At 48.6% G+C, this 18,288-nt stretch overlaps 1 protein-coding gene across 1 annotated transcript in view; it reads left to right on the top strand.

Moving 5' to 3' along the window:
* The window catches only part of ADAM28 (ADAM metallopeptidase domain 28), a 28,277-nt gene extending 24,113 nt beyond the window's left edge, over positions 1-4,164 (top strand). The window contains exons 19-24 of the mRNA XM_054270544.1: positions 464-554; positions 881-980; positions 2,092-2,154; positions 2,384-2,461; positions 3,288-3,350; positions 4,132-4,164. Coding sequence (XP_054126519.1) covers positions 464-554; positions 881-980; positions 2,092-2,154; positions 2,384-2,461; positions 3,288-3,350; positions 4,132-4,164 — 428 coding nt within the window. The remainder of the gene's footprint in view (positions 1-463; positions 555-880; positions 981-2,091; positions 2,155-2,383; positions 2,462-3,287; positions 3,351-4,131) is intronic.
* The last annotated feature ends 14,124 nt before the right edge of the window (positions 4,165-18,288 follow it).

Below are 18,288 nucleotides of genomic sequence, written 5' to 3'. Positions count from 1 at the left end.
CAGTGATCCCTGATGTTTTAGGATTCTTTCTGTCCCTGCCTTCAGTGATCCCTGGTGTTTTAGGATTCTTTCTCTCTTTGCCCTCAGTGATCCCTGATGTTTCAGAACTGTTTCTGTCCCTGGCCTCAGTGATCCCTGATGTTTCAGAACTGTTTCTATCCCTGGCCTCAGTGATCCCTGGTGTTTAAGGGCTGTTTCTGTCCCTGCCCTCAGTGATCCCTGATGTTTCAGAACTGTTTCTGTCCCTGCCTTCAGTGATCCCTGGTGTTTTAGGATTCTTTCTCTCTTTGCCCTCAGTGATCCCTGATGTTTCAGAACTGTTTCTGTTCCTGCCCTCAGTGATTCCCTGGTGTTTAAGGGCTGTTTCTGTCCCTGCCCTCAGTGATCCCTGATGTTTCAGAACTGTTTCTGTCCCTGCCCTCAGTGATCCCTGATGTTTCAGAACTGTTTCTGTCCCTGGCAGGCATTGCTGTGGCTGCTGGCGTGCTGGCTGTCCTGGCTGTCACTGCAGTTGCAGCCGTGCTGCTCACCCGCTTCCGAGGCTCCCACAAGAGGTAAACCCTTCCCACATCCACCTAAAACCCACAAACCACAGCCAGGAAATCCCTGCAGAGTTTGCAATGGGGGTGGGGAGAATTTGACTCGGGAAGGGAAGGAAGATGGTCCATGAGATTTGTGGAGGCATCAGAAATCCCATGGCTGGGAGGGGATGGAAGAGTTGAAATGGAGCTCTTGATAAATCCTTAATAATTCCAAATGAATAAAGGGAAGAAAGAAATCAAGGACATGGGTACAAAACATCAGCAGGAGTAAGGCAGGGCTTCAATTGGTTTCTTTTTTCAGTTAACTAAAATTGAGCATGATTTGAAATCTTTGACAGCCACCAGAGCAGGAGGGGACCCGGAGCCACCAACCAGGTGTTTGTGGATCAGGAGCAGAGCTGCAGGGAACAGCCTGTGCTGGTGCCACCTGCCCAGAAGGTGAGAGCAGGGACAGCTGGGGACTGTCCCCAGGGCTCAAACCATCAGCCCAAGGGACTGCACTTCCACGGGATTCCCAAAATGCTGAGGGGAGGAATTCCTGCACGAATTCCCAAATTGCTGAGGGGAGGGACACTGCTGGGGATTCCCGCAGAAGATTCCCAAAATTATGAGGGGAGGAATACCAGCATGAGATTCCCAAAATGCTGAGGGGAGGGACAGTGCTGGGGATCCCAGCACAAGATTGCCAAAATGCTGAGGGGAGGAATGCCAGCACAAGATTCCCAAAATTATCAGGGGAGAAATCCCAGCATGAGATTCCCAAAATGCTGACGGGGCAACGCTGGGGATCCCAGCACAAGATTCCCAAAATTATGAGGAGACATAATCCCAGCACAAGAATAATCCCAGAGTCCCAGCACAAGATTCTCAAATTGCTGAGGAGAGGGACAGTGCTGGGAATGCCAGCATGAGATTCCCAAAATGCTGAGGGGAGGGACAGTGCTGGGAATGCCAACATGAGATTCCCAAAATTATGAGGGGAGGAATCCCAGCATGAGATTCCCAAAATGCTGAGGGGACAGCGGTGGGGATCCCAGCACAAGATTACAAAAATTATGAGGGGACGGTGCTGGGAATGCCAGCATGAATTCCCAAAATGCTGAGGGGACAAGGCTGGGGATCCCAGCATGAGATTCCCAAAATGCTGAGGGGAGGGACAGCGCTGGGAATGCCGGCATGGAATTCCCAAAATGCTGAGGGGAGGAATCCCAGCATGAGATTCCCAAAATGCTGAGGGGTCAGTGCTGGGGATCCCAGCATGAGATTCCCAAAATGCTCAGGGGAGGGACAGCACTGGGAATGCTGGCACGAGATTCCCAAAATTGTGAGGGGAGGAATCTCAGCACGAATTTCCGAAATCCTGAGGGGACAGCCCCGGGAACTCCAGCACGAATTCCCAAAAATGCTGAGAGGAGGGACAGGGCTGGGAATGCCGGCATGGGGTCCCCAATGAGCCGGGGCAGGGCAGGGACAGCCGGAGATAAGGCAGGAGATAAGGCAGGAGGTGAGATAAGGTCTCCGCCCCATTTGTGACCGTTCCCGTCCGCAGGTAATTGATAAGAGAGTTCTTCCCGTGCCTCCACCTCAGGAGAACAAACCGCACCTTCAGAGTGTGAGTATTTCTGGGAATGTCCCTGCTTTCCTGCGGGGTTTGGGAACATCACAAACCCCTGCTCCCAAAGGGACATCCCCGAGCTGCAGAGGGGCTCTGTTTTCTCAGACACCATCCCTGCACTCCCAGCCCCGTAAAGCATTCTCATGTCCAGCTCCAGGCTGCACATCCCCAAGGAACACGTGGATGCACACAGAGGGTTAAATGGTTCACGTTCTGTTTTTTCCAGCCTGCCCTGAGGCCCAAGGGTCCCCCACCTCCCGTTCCTGCCCCCAAACCCGGCTCTTCCCACCCCGAGGAGAAGTTTGTGAGTACAACCCTGCAGCTTCACACATCCCTATCAGATCCCTATTCATATTTGCAGTTTCTGATTTAAAGTGAAAATTTAAAATCACAGCTGTTCAGAGCACAGGTTTTTAGGGTAGGAATCACTTTTTGGCCCTGTAATCCTAAACTGCACAAATATTCCTCATCAGCCAGGGAGTCCTCCAAGGCAGCAGAAGCAAACTCAGTAGCTGGAGTTTGACCCAAGAGGCATTTCAGGTGTAAACACAAAGTAAATGATGAGTAACTCTGCTGCTGCAGGTGCCTGTGAGGGTCCCTGTGTGGCAGAGATGTGCTGGGTCTTACATTTGTAAGAACCCAGAGGAATGGTTCTATTTCTCATTAATAAACCCAAACCATCCTAATTAAAAGGAAATACCTGCCCCAGATGTTCACCATCTCAGCATCTGAGGCCCCTGCCCCCCTGGCAGGACGGTGTAAAATCCATCTTCACTCTGGTCACACAACTGTGGGATGCTGCCTGCACAAACACTGGGTCAGGACAATATAAAATGTAAAATATAAAGTATAAGATATAAAATATCCTCATGTATCAGTTATAAACCACATTTAAATCCCACTCTGTGAGCTTGGATATCAATATTTAAATATTGGGAATAGCTCAGTGTCTTCTGAAACAGACCTGGCCCCCTTGTATTTGTATTTTGTTGCCCCCTTGCACATGGACAGGTGGGAATTCCTGGGATTTTGCAGCAGGAAAACGCTGCAGGGTGAGGGTGGCTGGGGCTGGGGAGGTTCTGCAGCTGCTCAGAGAACCCCAGTGGCATTGAAACCCCATTTTGTTCCAGGCTCCAGAGAGAACAGCTCCTCCTGTGCCCGTTCCCAAAGGCAAACCCCCTCCTCCACCCCAGGTAATTCAGGTGGGAATAACAGTTCCCTGGGCATGGAATTCCGATAAATTCCCTGGGGATGGAATTCCCATCCATTCTCTGGGGATGGAATTCCCATCCATTCTCTGGGATTGGAATTCCCATCAGTTTCCTGGAGATGGAATTCCCATCCATTCTCTAGAGATGGAATTCCCATCCATTCTCTAGAGATGGAATTCCCATCAATGGTCTGAGGATGGAATTCCCATCAGTTCCCTCGGGATGGAATTCCCATCAGTTCCCTGGGGATGGAATTCCCATCAGTTCTCTGAGGATGGAATTCCTATGAGCTCCCTGGCAATGGAATTCCCATCAATTCCCTCAGGGTGGAATTCCCCTCAATTCTCTGGGGATGGAATTCCCATCCATTATCTGGGGTTGGAATTCCCATCAGTTCCCTGGGGATGGAATTCCCATAAATTCTCTGAGGATGGAATTCCCATCCCTTCTCTGGGGATGGAATTCCTATCAGTTCCCTGGGGATGGAATTCCCATCAATGGTCTGAGGATGGAATTCCCATCCATTCTCTGGGGATGGAATTCCCATCAGTTCCCTGGGGATGGAATTCCCATCAGCTCCCTGGGGATGGAATTCCCATCAGTGCCCTGGGGATGGAATTCCCATCAGTTCCCTGGGGATGGAATTCCCATCAGTTCTATGGAGATGGAATTCCCATCAGTTCCCTGGGGATGGAATTCCCATCAGCTCCCTGGGGATGGAATTCCTTCACTGCTGGGATTTAACTGTTGCTTTTCCCTGCAGGCTTTAAAGCCCCCCATGAACCCCAGAGTCTGAGGCTTCCCAAGCAGAGCTGGCTGGGCCACCTGAAGTTTCCAGGGACAGTTCATCCCTCGATTCCTCCACTTCTGGCAAAGGCATCCTGGACCATCTCCCTCTCCTCCTTGAGAACTGACTGAGAGCTGCCTGGGGAGATTTGGGATTTCAGGCAGTGAGGAGCCCTGGTGGTGACATGGAGCTGCCGTCCAAGGGAAGCAGAGCAGAGCCACCACTTGCACTGAGGTGTAAACTGGGAGTAAGTTACAACAGCTGCTGAACACCCCCAGCACTGTGGATGAGGCTGCTCCTCCTCTGCTCCTCTGGGGCCAGAGCTGAGGGCAGCAGGGACAGTGTGGCTGCTCCAGGTTTGGGAATTACAATTTTTTTTTGCTCCATTTCTGGATCTTTTCCAGCCCTCTCTGCCCTCAGCAATACAAAGATTTCTCCCTCAACTGCAAGTCATGGAGAAAAACAAATTCTCTCTGCCCTGGGGAGAGAAGGTGTGTCCCCAGGGTCTGAGCTGGACATGGAATAAGCAATGAGACACACTGGGAATGGTTCTGGCAAGATCCTTTGCACTGGATTCTCTCCACAGTCCTTAAATTCCCCGTTGAGGATGCCATTCCCTGCAAAACATGGATGTGATGGAATTTCAGTTCTTCCTTTGAGGTTGTGTTGGATGAGGATGGATGTTACTGGACAAGCAGAGCTTCCTTCCTCTTTGGATAATTGCTGCTTTATTTGAGCCAGGAACAGATGGGAATCTCCACCTGGGTTTGACTGGGGTGTAAAAATCCAGAAGTTATTTTTTATGAGCTGTAATTAATGTATTTACAGAGATTTCTGTATTAAAGTTCTGTCTGAACAGGAAGCAATTGTTGTGTTCTTTCAAACCCATCATGAAGCACAGGAAAACCAGGGTGAAGTGGAGTCATTTCTGACATTGCCAGAGCCCTAAAATTCCCAATTTGCAGCAAAAAGATGATTCCCAGGTGTTGTCAGCCCTGCCAAGTCAGCCAGGAAAGCTGAATTCCATTTGTAATGAGGCTTGACAGGATATTCCAACACAGCATTTCTGCCACCTTCAAATCTATTTCTTCCTGATTTCCAACCTTTGGGAGTATGCCAGAATTTCCCAAGAATTGTGAGATTTGAAGCAAACTAAAGAATTGTTTTTTTCTTAATTATCTTCTGAGATTCAGCTCCAAACTGGGAGCCTGGGCTGCCTTTTTTCTGCAGAAAACCAAATCCTCACCTGCTCATACCTGAACTCCTCCATTCCCAGCCCTGAGCAGGGGGTGAGCCCTGGACTGAGATCAAAAATCCTCCTTCAGAGTGACCAGGAGTAGAAACTTCAGATAAATACCATATTTCTCTATAATTCCTCTATCATTTCTTATCTGATTTATTCCACCCAGAGCAGTTTCTGATTTCCAGCCCCTCTTGCCCCAGGACACCCATGGTTACTCCGTGTGTAGCTACAACCTCTCGTTGTGTTGTACAAATGTGACATCTGCTGCTCAAAAGGCTCCACTGCAGGAGGAACAAATCCCCAGATCAGCTGGAATTTTCTGGCCAGGAGCCGGGGGCTGCACCTTTCCCTGCTCTCAGCCCCCCAAAAAAGCCATTTATTGACAGGTTTTTTTAGTTTGAGTGAATATTCCACTCCTCCTCCTCCCTCACTCCATGGGAAAACAAAAATGTCTTTTTTCCTGTTTCTTTTCAACCTCTGAATTCACAGAATCCTGGAATGGTTTGGGCTGGAAGGGCCCTGAAGGATCCAATTCCAAGCCCAACAGCTCCCACTATCCCAGGGTGCTCCAAGCCCTGTCCAGCCTGGCCTTGGGCACTGCCAGGGATGGGGAATCCACAACCTCTCTGGGATAACCCAATTTTCCAATTTCCCACCCTTCTTCTCCCCACTTTTCCTCCATCTGCACCTGAGACTGATGCTCCCAGCACCTTTTCTCCTTGCACCCCAAACCCAACCTTTCTGTGAAGGTTTTTAGGGAGTTCTGGAAATCCAGAGCATCCCAACAGAGTGAATTCCTCTGGAATTCCTCTCCCACCCTCAGAATTGCTCACTTTTTAAATTCTTCTTCTCGAGGACTTATTTTATAAAGGGTTTTTGATAATATTCTGTCCCCAGGAGGCAGAGCCCTTGGCATCTTTAGTGTTCTACCTTCCCTCTTAAAAACTGTGAGGTCCCCTTCCCTTTGGCGGCAATTTCTCTTGAAATGTCCATTTTTCTTACAATAAAACCAAATTTGTCCTTCTCTAATGGCAGTTAACATCACTCTGGCCTTTTCTTTTGCTTTCTTTTCATCCCTCCTGGTGTATATTTTCTGTGCTTCTCTCAAGAAATCCTCCAATCCCCTTTCTTGCCAATTGTCTCATTTCTCCAATTTTCCCTGTATATCAAACCACACCTGGGTGACAAAATATGGTTTTATTAAGGTTTGTCTGGCTGCTGTTTCAGGGTCAATATTTGAATATTGCCTCATGTTTTCCCTCAATCTTTCTTGAGTATTGCCTCATATTTTTCCTCAATTTTTCCAGCCACTCTGGTGGGGTTTCCTCCCTCTTTTGTTGTTCTTTAAATGGTTTCTGAGGATTTTGGCCCCTTCTTGCCATGCACATTCGGTGCTGGCCGTTAGAGGGCAATGGGATGTGGGGAAGGAGGAGCTGGGGGATCAATTCTGCACTGCCAGCACCACCTGCCCTCGGGCTGAGTCCAGGGAACGTTGGGTCTGCAGACACGGAGGCACCAGACAGGGAATGAACTGATCCCAGCCCTCCAAACGTGACTCCAGGCCAGGCTCAGAGCTCCTCACAGCCAGAGCCAGCTCTAACTGAGTCAGGTTTAACCCAAGTCTTTTCCTAGCAGCCCTTGTTCAGGTGAATAATTCATGTAGTAGCAACCTGAAATGAAGGATTTTGCTTCCCTGTGCCAGCAGATTTTCTGCAGCCTTGCAGCAATGCATAAATCATCACCTTCTGCACAAAGGAGGAGATAAAAGGCAGCAGGATGAGCCCACTGATGTGAAAACTCACGGGGAAAATTCACAGGGAAGGTTTATTCCCTGAACTTACACCTTGCTGGTTGTCTGCCACCAAACTGGGCTTCATGGTCCCCAAAAAATGCTGCTAAAAAATGGTTCCAAAAAGTGCTGCCAAAAAATGGTTCTAACCACGCCAGCTTGTGCTGGTAACATCAGAAATGATATCAGTATTAATAATTAATATCACTAATAATAATGTCAGTAACAATAATATCAGTAACCAGGGAATCATGGAATATCCTGGGCTGGAAAGGACCCACCAGGATCATCAACCAGCTCCTGGCCCAGCACAGACACCCCAAGAACCCCCCCTGTGCTGAAATGTGAACCTCAGCCACTCCAATTTCTTTAATAACAGCTGAGAAGTGCCATTAATCATCCCTTTAATGATAATTTCCCCGGTATGGCACTGCTGGATGCTTCCAGCCTCCTCTGGGGCTGAGCACACAGGAGGCCCCAGCGTTCCTCCAGGCCCTGCATCCCTCCAAAGCCACCCTCAGAAGAGTGGCAGAGATTAACAGGCTGCTCCTGACACGAGATCCATAAATAATTCCACAAAAAGCGTGGCCCCAGCCTTTAGAAGGTCTCAGGGCAAAATAGTAGAGGCTGAAATATTGATGGATGTGTCTGCAGGAGCCATTAGGGAAGGGAAAGTGGTTCCATGGGGCTGGGCTGAGCCAAGGCACCGGGAGGAGAAAACACATCTGAGTGCCCAGCCCCAGGTAACAGGAGAAATTACAAACCCCACACAATTTCAGCAGGAATTTAGAAATGGAATAAAAAAGCTGCTCCTCCAGCGGGGAAAGAGGTGCTGGGAAAGCCTGGAGGAGATTTCCATCCAGAGCACGTGAGGACAGAGCTCAGGTGCCTGCTTGGGGCTGCAGCCTCACAGAACATCCCTGTTACAGCTGTTCTTACATGGAGACAGGGATGAGCTGCTCCACATCAGGATCTATTTTTGCCTGTCCTGGAGTGCTCTGCAGTAATGTGCTTTCCATGTTCCATTTTGCAGCCATCACGGAGAGGAAAATCCCAGGATCCCAGCGGTGGGAAAGGCATGGTAGAGAGCTGCTGAGAATTCCTGAACGTGCTCCTCAATTAGGTCACCCCAAAAACCCCTCCTGCCCATCTCCAGAGCGTGATGGGGCTCAGAGCATGAGGTGATTTAACAGAGAATGAAAAACCCCGTGGTGGGGTCTGCCAGTGAAGTACTGGGACAGGACATGATCCCCTTTGGGACACGATTCCCCTTGGGACACCATTCCCTTTGGGACATGATCCCCTTTGGGACACGATCCCGTTTGGGACACAATTCCCTCTGGGACATGATTCCCTCCGGGACACCATTCCCTCCAGGACATGATTTCCTTCAGGACACAATTCCCTTTGGGACACAATTCCCTTGAGGACACAATTCCTTTCAGGACATGATTCCCTCCAGGACAGCATTCCCTTCAGGACATAATTCTCTTTGGAACACAGTTCCCTTTGGGACACAATTCCCTTTGGGACACAATTCCTTTCAGGACACCATTCCCTTCAGGACATGGTTCCCTTCGGACACGATCCCCTTTGGGACACAATCCCCTTCAGGACCTATCCCCTTTAGGACACCATTCCCTTCAGGACATGGTTCCCTTCAGGACACAATTCACACCCTTCAGGACACAATTTCCTTCAGGATATCATTCCATTCAGGACACAATTCCCTTTGGGACACAATTCCCTTCAGGACACAATTCATATCCTTCAGGACACCATTCCCAGCAGGACACCATTCCCTTCAGGACATGATTCCCATCAGGACACCATTCCCTTCAGGACACAATTTACACCCTTCAGGACACGATCCCCTCCAGGACGCAATTCCCTTTAGGATACAATTCCCTTCAGAACACAATTCATGCCCTTCAGGACATGATTCACACCCTTCAGGACATGATTCCCTTCATGACACGATCCCCTTTGGGACATGATTCCCGTCAGGACACAATTCAGCCCTTCAGGAGGTCTTCCCTCCCCAAACACACCTGGGAACAGCAGGAACCCCCCCTGCCCAAGGGACATTGCTCCTGTGGCCAGACAAAAGGCCACAATCCCTTTTCCCTGGTGGGATGGTGCCACGGGAGGGGCTGACTCCCATTTTCCAGGGCTCCCATCCCTGGCAGCTGCCAGCAAGGCCTGGATTGGCACATGAACCCAGCAATTCCCACGCCCCAGCACGTTCAGCACACTCCCCTGGAATCTGGGAGCTCCATCCCAGCCTCAGCTCCGTAGGATTCACCTTGGAGTGTCCACAGGGAGGATTTGGGCTCCTCTGCCCCTGACAATGTCCCAGATCTCAGAGCCCTCGCTGGGCTGCTCTGGCTGCACATGGGATGCTCAGGCCCCATTTTTGGGTTGATTTCTTTGATCCCTGTCCTGGGGGAACCTCTGTGGGCCCCCCTCCCTTCCCTGGGCAGTGCCAGAGTCTGGTTGGGATGTGGGTTATGGACATGGTGGGATTTGGCCCAACCTGGATTTGCTGACCCTGGAGGGCTTTTCCAGCCTCAGTAACTCAGTGATCCCATGATAGGGGCCCATGGTTGTGGTTTTTAGGCTGTAACAGCAAGAAGGACTCACAGGAACAGCCCCAAAGCACATTCATTAACCCCCTCATGTCCACAGCTCAGCCAGTACCTGGTGCTTTGCTGGATTTGATCTTTGAGCACCCCTGAAGTGATCCCTGCAATGGGAAACCAAGAACCTGCCCAGCTCCAAGGACTCTGCAGAGCCCAGCCCTCAAAAAGGGGGAAAGAGAGAGAATTATAAAATCACTGAGGCTGGAAAAGCCCTCAAAGCCCATTGAGTCACCCATCCCCAGCAGTGCCACCTGTGTCCCCAGTGCCACATCCACAGGATTTCAATCTCTCCCACTGCAGGAGGAACAAATCCCCAAATCAGCTGGAATTTGCTGGCCAGCAGCTGTGGGCTGCACGTTTCCCTGCTCTCAGCCCCCCAAAAAGCCATTTATTGACAGGTTTGTTTGGTTTGAGTGAATATTCCACTCCTCCTCCTCCCTCACTCCATGGGAAAACAAAAATGTCTTTTTTCCTGTTTCTTTTCAATCTCTGAATTCACAGAACCCCAGAATCCTGGAATGGTTTGGGTTGGAAGGGCCCTGAAGGATCCAATTCCAAGCCCAACAGCTCCCACTATCCCAGGGTGTTCCAAGCCCTGTCCAGCCTGGCCTTGGGCACTGCCAGGGATGGGGAATCCACAACCTCTCTGGGATAACCCAATTTTGCAATTTCTCACCCTCCTTCACCCCACTTTTCCTCCATCTGCAGTGACTCCACTGCCAGGGCTGGCCAAACCTTTCCACAATGGATTTTCCCCTAAAAAACTGGCACAATGGCGCAATTTGGGGCCGTTTCCATGGTGCTGCAGCTCGTGAGAAGAGGCGCCTCAGTGGAGCCCAGGTCTCCATCAGCCCAGCCCGGGATTGCTGCACTTTGAATTTTTCATGCTGCAATCAGCTGGTGCTGCAGGCACACACGGATGGAAGAGAATGCTGAAATATTCATGACCCACCGCAGAGCACAACAGCAAGAGAGCTGCAAATGAGGACAGGCAACCTCAGGCAGCCCCGTGGAGTCACTGCCCCTTTTCTGGCCAAAATTCAGGTGGGTTAAAATGGAGGAAAACAGCCAGACTCCAGGTTTGGGGTGTCCAGAGGTTGGGTTTAGGCCACAGCAGGAGCCTGGGTGAGCTGAACCTTCCAGGACGTCACTGGAGCTTCTGGGCCACGATTTGTCCTGGATGAGCATCCCTGGGCCAAATTCCTGAATTTCCTTCCTGTGGGTCTGGGCAGGACAAAGCCCACTGGGAGTGGGCAGGGAGGGGGATTTAGAGGTGCATTTATCGCTAAATCTCAGCATCCATCCAGACACCACAAAGCAGCAGCCAGACTTCCCTCCCTCACTGATGAAACCTGACACCAAACTCTTTAAATTCAGCCTGAGTGGGGACAGAAATGAGCAGAGCTCCGATTCTCACCAACACCACGGGTTTGGTTTCCCTGGAATAATCACATTTCCCACCTATTCCTTATTCATGTCCCATTTCCTTGCCTTAAAAGCCGCCCTGACCCGGGTTTGGAGTGGTTTCCTTAATCACTGCCATCATTAGAGACGGTGCAATCAGAGGAGTGGGGGCTCCTCATCACTAATTTAAAACGAGATGTTTGTGAAAGACATTCCAAATCATGTCCAAGTGGAAAAGAGAGGGGAGGAAAAAAAACCAACACTTCCACATCTCCATCTCCTGCCCATCACCAGAGCCCCCCACAGCACAGAGGAGGAGAAGAGAAGCTTCAATATTGGTTTAAAAAATTCATGGGCCTCTCTCCACCTGAAATAAACCTGTGAGGAAGCTGCTCTGGGTTGGGGAAGGTGGGAATTTCTGGTCATTGCTGAGCTTCTGCCTGGTGTTGTTGCCCTGTTCCTCTAAGTCCTTCTAAGCCTTCTGATGTTGACATTCTTGTAATGAACTTTCTCACGTTTTGATGTAAATAATCATTGTTTTACATTCTTTTCTGGAGGAGGAGAAATTTGATGGACTGTTGGTTTTTCCTGTGTCATTGCAGAGGTGGCACTGTCATCCTCCTGTCACTTTTGAAAATCTATAAATGTTGGAGTCAGATATTAAACTGCCCTTCTTTTTATCTTGAAGATTCCAGGGTCCACATTGTTTTATTTTGTGTCCTATAGTGACAGACGGGGAACATCCCAGCGTCCAGCCTGGGATTCCACAGCTTCCCATCTGGGATGGGATGGACCAGGAGCAATTCCACAGGTTCCCATCCTGGATGGGATAAACTGAGAACAATTCCACAGGTTCCCATCCAGGATGGGATGGATTGGTGTTGCCCTGTTCCTCTAAGTTCTTCTCAGCCTTCTGATGTTTACATTCTTGTAATGAACTTTCTCACGGCTTTTATGTAAATAATTATTGTTTTACATTCTTTTCTGGAGGAGGAGAAATCTGATGGACTGTTGGTTTGTCCAGTGCCATTGGAGAGGTGGCACTGTCACACTCCAATCCACTGTCAATTTTGGAAATCTGTAAATGTTGGAGTCAGAAATTAAATGTGAAAAATGCCTATTTTATGATTGGCTTTTCACAAACATTAAAATGAATATTATATGTGTTATGTTAGAAAGTTATGCTGCATTAATTTTCTTAAGTAGTGTGTTAAATATAGTTTTAGGTTACAACAAAATGTTAAAATAGAAACTGTGCTATGTAAGATACTTTTTAAAAGAAAGGACTCGCAGCGAGATAGCAGCCACAGGACACCTGAATCTTTCAGAGAAAGAGAATTTATTGCTCCGTTATCAGATAAACGAACTTCTTCCCACCTTGCTCAGCCCTGAGGACACTGTCAGGATTCAGAGGAAGAAGCTGACACCGCCCAGACAGAATCCTGTGTTTGAATGGAATTTATGCATCATGGATGAGGCGTATGAATATGCAACAGGCTGTTGTTTTTAAGGGTTAATCCTCTGTTAACGTGGGTCCTTCTTCAGGCTTATTTTGCCCAGAAGAGGTACCCAGACTGTCCCTAACTCTTTGCTTTTATTGTCTCATATTGTCCTAACCCAAACTGTCCAAAGTATTATTACTCTATTATATTACTATTTTAATAACCGTTTTATTGCTATTAAACTTTTAAAATTTTAAAAACAAGTGATTGGCGTTTTTCACATTAAACTTCCCTTCTTTTTACCTTAGAAGTCCCAGTGTCCCCATCGTTTTATTTCGTGTCCTATTGCCACATGGTGTTTTTTCAGGGAAGGCAGGCTGGTGTTTTTGGGTGTCTCTCACGTTGTGTTCTTTGCTCAGATGGGCTTTGACAGGTTGAGCAGATTATTTGTACCAATCCCCCTCAGGAGCTGCAGCCAGGCAGGGAGTGGGAGGCTCAGAGGGAATCTGAGGCTCTGGAGCTCCCAGATGAGGTGGGAGGTGCTGCCTGTGCTGGATTTGGGAAGGAGCCACCCCAGCTGGCACAGGAGCCATCGAGGCTGGCACTGCTCATCCTCCCGGAGCTGTGGCTGTCACTGAGGGCACCTCCCACACCCCAGCCCGGCTCTGCTCTGCAAACCCACCCACCCTGAGCAGCCTCACCTGACCCAGATCCCTGCCAGGAAGGGCTGGAGCCAGGCTGGGAGAGCTGGGAATGTTCTCCTGGAGAAGGGAAGGGTCCAGGGAGTCTTCCGTTCCAGAGCTGGGAATGCTCATCTGGAGCAGGGAAAGCTCCAGGGAGAGCTCAGAGCTCCTCCAGCGCCTGAAGGGGCTCCAGGAGAGCTGGAGAGGGATTTGGACAAGGGATGGAGGGACAGGACACTGGGAATGGCTCCTGCTGCCACAGGGCAGGGATGGATGGATGTTGGGCAGGAATTCCTCCCTGTGAGGGTGGGATGGAATTCCCAGAGCAGCTGTGGCTGCCCCTGGATCCCTGGCAGTGCCCAAGGCCAGGCTGGAGCCCCTGGGACAGTGGGAGGTGTCCCTGCCATGGCAGGGGTGGCACTGGGTGATTTTTAGGTCCTTTCCAACACAAATCATTCCAGAATTCCCTGCAGAGGGACTGGGGACAAAGGATGGAGGGACAGGACACAGGGAATGGCTCCCACTGCCAGAGGGCAGGGATGGATGGGATACTGGGAAGGAATTCTGCTGTCTCTGCTCAGGGAATGAAGTAATGGAACAACACATTTCTCTTGGAAATCTTAAGTATTGCTCTGTTCTGGAGAGCCCCAGGGTTTGAAAGGTTCAGATTTATGGGTTGACATGGATTGAATTCCTGTTTGTGCAGGGATTTGTGCAGAGCACACAAAGGAAGCTCTGGGGTTTCTGGAACACTTGGCTGAGGGAGATGAGGGTGCACCTGTGTCACACACAGCTGGAACTGCCACAAACAGCCAGGAAAACCTCATGGGAACAGGGAAAATCCACGTCCAGCATCCCCATTTCCCCAGAATCAGGTGAGGAACACTGGGGAAACCACCAGGATCCTGTTCCACATCAAACCTTCAGCAGCAGCAGCGGGAATATTTGCAGCATCCATTGCTCCTGACCTGGCCACATCACCCCCAGCCCACCCCTGCTGGAGCCAGAGGCAATAATTCCATGGATTTATGTGCCCTTGACAATCCCTGTTTGTCCCCCAGCCCCAGCCTGTTTTCTATTTTTACTGGAACACTAAAATTCCATTTTCTGCCCAAGCTGCCTGATGGCCAATAAATACAATCCCACTTAACTGGATGGGCAGCACACCAAACCCCAAAGCTTTTATTTTCATTAAGCATCGTTAGCAGTGGCATGTCTTTTATCAAATCTGCCTCTGATACTCACTTTATTAAAGAGTCCATCAGCCCCAGACTGCTTAATGCAATCTGCAAGGACAGGCAGGGAATTTGTATTGAATTTGAGCAGGTGGGGACAGAACTCCTGAAAAAGAAAAATATTCAACCCTTCCTGAGAAAGGAACTTGAAAGGACATGAAGAGGAATAAATAATTCAAAGTGTATGGGGATTATTTTGTGAGCAATAAGAAGAAATGTCCTATTTTAGCTGAAAAACAAAACACTAAAGTCTTACAAAATCCAAATCAAAGGTGTTTGGATGAATCAGAATATTTATGATGGTGTTTAATCATTTAGGTGTTTTTGAATACCTGACCACAGTGAGGAGGGTTCAATTTGGTTTGTACCACCCACCAAGGCACATCCCAGGGCCACAGGGATTTCTCAGGTAGTTAAAGAAATATGGGAATTAAAAATGAATATTTACTTTAAACTAAACTCATGTTTGGAGGGTTTAAACTGAGGACAGGAAAAGAGTGAATGTGGGATTGTGTGTGGATTTACGATTGTGTGAATTTGGGACTGTGTGTGAGTTTAGAATTGTGTGAATTTGGAATTGCACATGAATTTGGGGTTGTGTGTGAATTTGGGATTGTGTGAATTTAGGAGTGTGTGTGGATTTGGGATTGCTTATGAATTTGGGGTTGTGTATGTATTTGGGACTGTGTATGAATTTGGGATTGCATGTGAATTTTAGGATTGTGAGTGAATTTGGGATTGTGTGTGAATTTGGGATTGCATGTGAATTTTAGGATTGTGAGTGAATTTGGGATTGTGTGTGAATTTGAGACTGTGTTTGAATTTAGGATTCTGTGAATTTGGGACTGTGTGAATTTGGGGATGCACATGAATTTTAGGATTGTATGAATTTGAGACTGTATTTGAATTTGGGATTATGTGAGTCAGGGGTTGGGTGTGAATTTGGGGCTGTGTGTGAATTTGAGGTTGCACAGGAATTTCAGGACTGTGAGTGAATTTGGGATTGTGTTTGAATTTGGGGCTGTGTGTGAATTTGGCATTGTGCGTGAATTTCAGGACTGTGTTTGAATTTGGAATTGTGCATGAATTTGGGGTTGTGTGTGAGTTTGGGGTTGTGTGTGAATGTGGGATTGTGTGAATTTGGGGCTGTGTTTGAATTTTAGGTTGCCCATGAATTTGAGGACTGTGAGTGAATTTGGGATTGTGTGTGAATTGGGATTGTGTGAATTTCAGAACGGTGAGTGAATTTGGGGCTGTGTGTGATTTTGGGATTGTGTGAATTTGAGATTTTCCATGAATTTCAGGCCTGTGAGTGAATTTGGGATTGTGTGAATTTGAGGTTTTACACAAATTTCAGGCCTGTGAGTGAGTTTGGGCAGGAGCAGGCCCTGGCTGCTCACTGTCTCTGGCTCTCACTCACAGCTGTTCCCACGAACCAACCTCTGTAAATCCTTTAAGGGCCTGGGGGGACAGAGGTGCTGAGCTGGGCTGTGCCTGGTGTTGTGCTCAGGAGGGTTTTCCATGAACTCAGCTTTTCTGGGAATTACTGACCTGCCCAGGGCCCTGGAGGACCTTTCCATCCATCCCCACACAGCCCTGAGGAGGATTTCAGCACCAGCAGCTCTGGGACACCAGAAATGTCTGGAAAGGTTTCTGGAGATGCTCTAAAAATGCCTAAAATCCACCCAAAAGGTACAGTGAGGTTTTGGTTGGGAGAGGGGGAAGGTTTGGGAGGGAAAGGAAAGGAAAGGAAAGGAAAGGAAAGGAAAGGAAAGGAAAGGAAAGGAAAGGAAAGGAAAGGAAAGGAAAGGGCCCCAGTATGAGCTTTGTTTTCCAACCAGTGAACCCAGTGCAAGGATGGATTTTTTTGGTGTGATGTCGGGGAAATATTGGGAGCTGGTCGTTCTGCAGGCACCAGTAAATATTGTGAATTCAAGAATGATTTTATTATTGCTGTATTTAAATTAAAACACACAACGAGGAGTCCTTTTGATCTGCAGTGAGGGGAGCCTGCAGAGGGAAATCCTGCCAAAGCAAAGCTGTGAGTTTCACCATCTGGCCCAGGCAGGAATCATCCCTGAGGAGGGATTTATCCTGCCCTGCAGGGAGCCAGCCCCGGGTGCTTCAAACCCAGCTCAGGGGCACCCTTGTGGTGGCCTCTCCTTGTCAGGATGGGCTCAGCCCATGGGGATAAATCCTGCTGAAGAGCTCTGCTGATTACTGCTCAAGCCTAAGCCCAGCTTTATCTGCTCTTCCCTGCTCATTCCAGCCCTTATCCAGACTGGGAATCATCTCCAGGAGCAGCCTGGGTGGGACTGGATCCTCCCAGGGTCAAAGCAGCAGCAGCTCCATCATTCCTGATTGTCTCTGATTACCCCAAAATCCCATTGTTTAAATTATTTACTGGATTATTCCAGCTCAGGTCTGACAGTCTGCGCAGGGTGAGATCCTCCCAAACACAGCTTAGCATCAAACCAGCAGCAGCTCCATCATTCCTGGTTGTCTCCTACCCAAAACTCTGTTGATTTATTTACTGGATTATTCCAGTCCAGGTCTGAGGGCCTGTGCAGGGTGAGATCCTCTCAAACACAGCCCAGTGTCAAAGCAGCAGCAGCTCCATCATTCCTGACTGTCTCTGATCCCCCCAAATACCATTGTTTAAATTATTTACTGGATTATTCCTATCCAGGTTTGAGAGCTTGTGCAGGACTGGATCCTCCCAAGCAGAAGCAGCGGCAGGAGCAGCTCCATTGATCCCAGTTGTCTTCCACCCAAAAAATGCCATTGTTTAAATTATTGATAGAATTACTCCAGCCCAGGTCTGACAGCCTGTGCAGGGAGAAATCCTCCCAAACACAGCCCAGTGTCAAACAAGCAGCAGCAGCATCAGCAGCTCTGTTGTTCCCAGCTGTCTCCCACTCAAAAAACCCTATTGTTTAAATTATTGATTGAATTTATTCCCATGCAGGGCTGCACACACCAACTTCATTTTAATAACAAGTCTCATTTAAGCCCAGAATCGATTTCCCAGCTTGCCCAGGCTCAATTTCACAAACTCCCCTGCATGTTTTTGCTGTTACATTGTGAGGACAAGGGGAAGGAGCAGCTGAACATTCCTGGGGCTGGGAGCTGCTCCAGCAGGGACGCCCCTGGATCAGAGGGTTCCCAGGAAGCCTCACATCTTCCCTGGCAGGTGGAACACACCAGGCTCCCTGGGAAGGCAGATGGGTTGGAAATATTGGATTTGTCAGCCCTGAGCCAGTCACAGCCCTCAAAGGAGCCTGAAGCCAAAAATCCTGCAAAGATCTGGACATTCCAGGGAAATGTTCAATCTGCTCCTCAAAAACCTCTGCAGAGCTGGGCAGGGTGTGAAAAGTGCATATGACACAACTGGCTCTTTGCAGATATTAAAAGGAATACTGGATGTGTTATGTTGCGTTAATTAGTATTTTTTAAGTAGTGTGGTAAATATAGTTTTAGGTTATAACATAATGTTAAAATAGAAACTATGCAATGTAAGATATTTTTTAAACTAGTTCAGGAAAGGGATGAGATAATCAATAAATTCTTTGCACAGAGATAACAGCAACAAGACACCTGAATCCCCAAGAGAAGAATTATTGCCCCCTTATTGGAAAAGACCAAATTTCTTCCAGCTCCTTCCAGACACTGAGGAAGATTAAGGGGGGTGGGGA

The sequence above is a fragment of the Melozone crissalis genome, unplaced genomic scaffold, assembly GCF_028551555.1.
Source record: "Melozone crissalis strain CALT ecotype California unplaced genomic scaffold, PUWL_Pcris_2 ptg000010l_1, whole genome shotgun sequence".
Classification (NCBI taxonomy): Eukaryota; Metazoa; Chordata; class Aves; order Passeriformes; family Passerellidae; genus Melozone; species Melozone crissalis.
The sequence above is the reverse complement of the archived record's forward strand: the minus strand, read 5'-3'. Positions and strand labels throughout refer to the sequence as shown.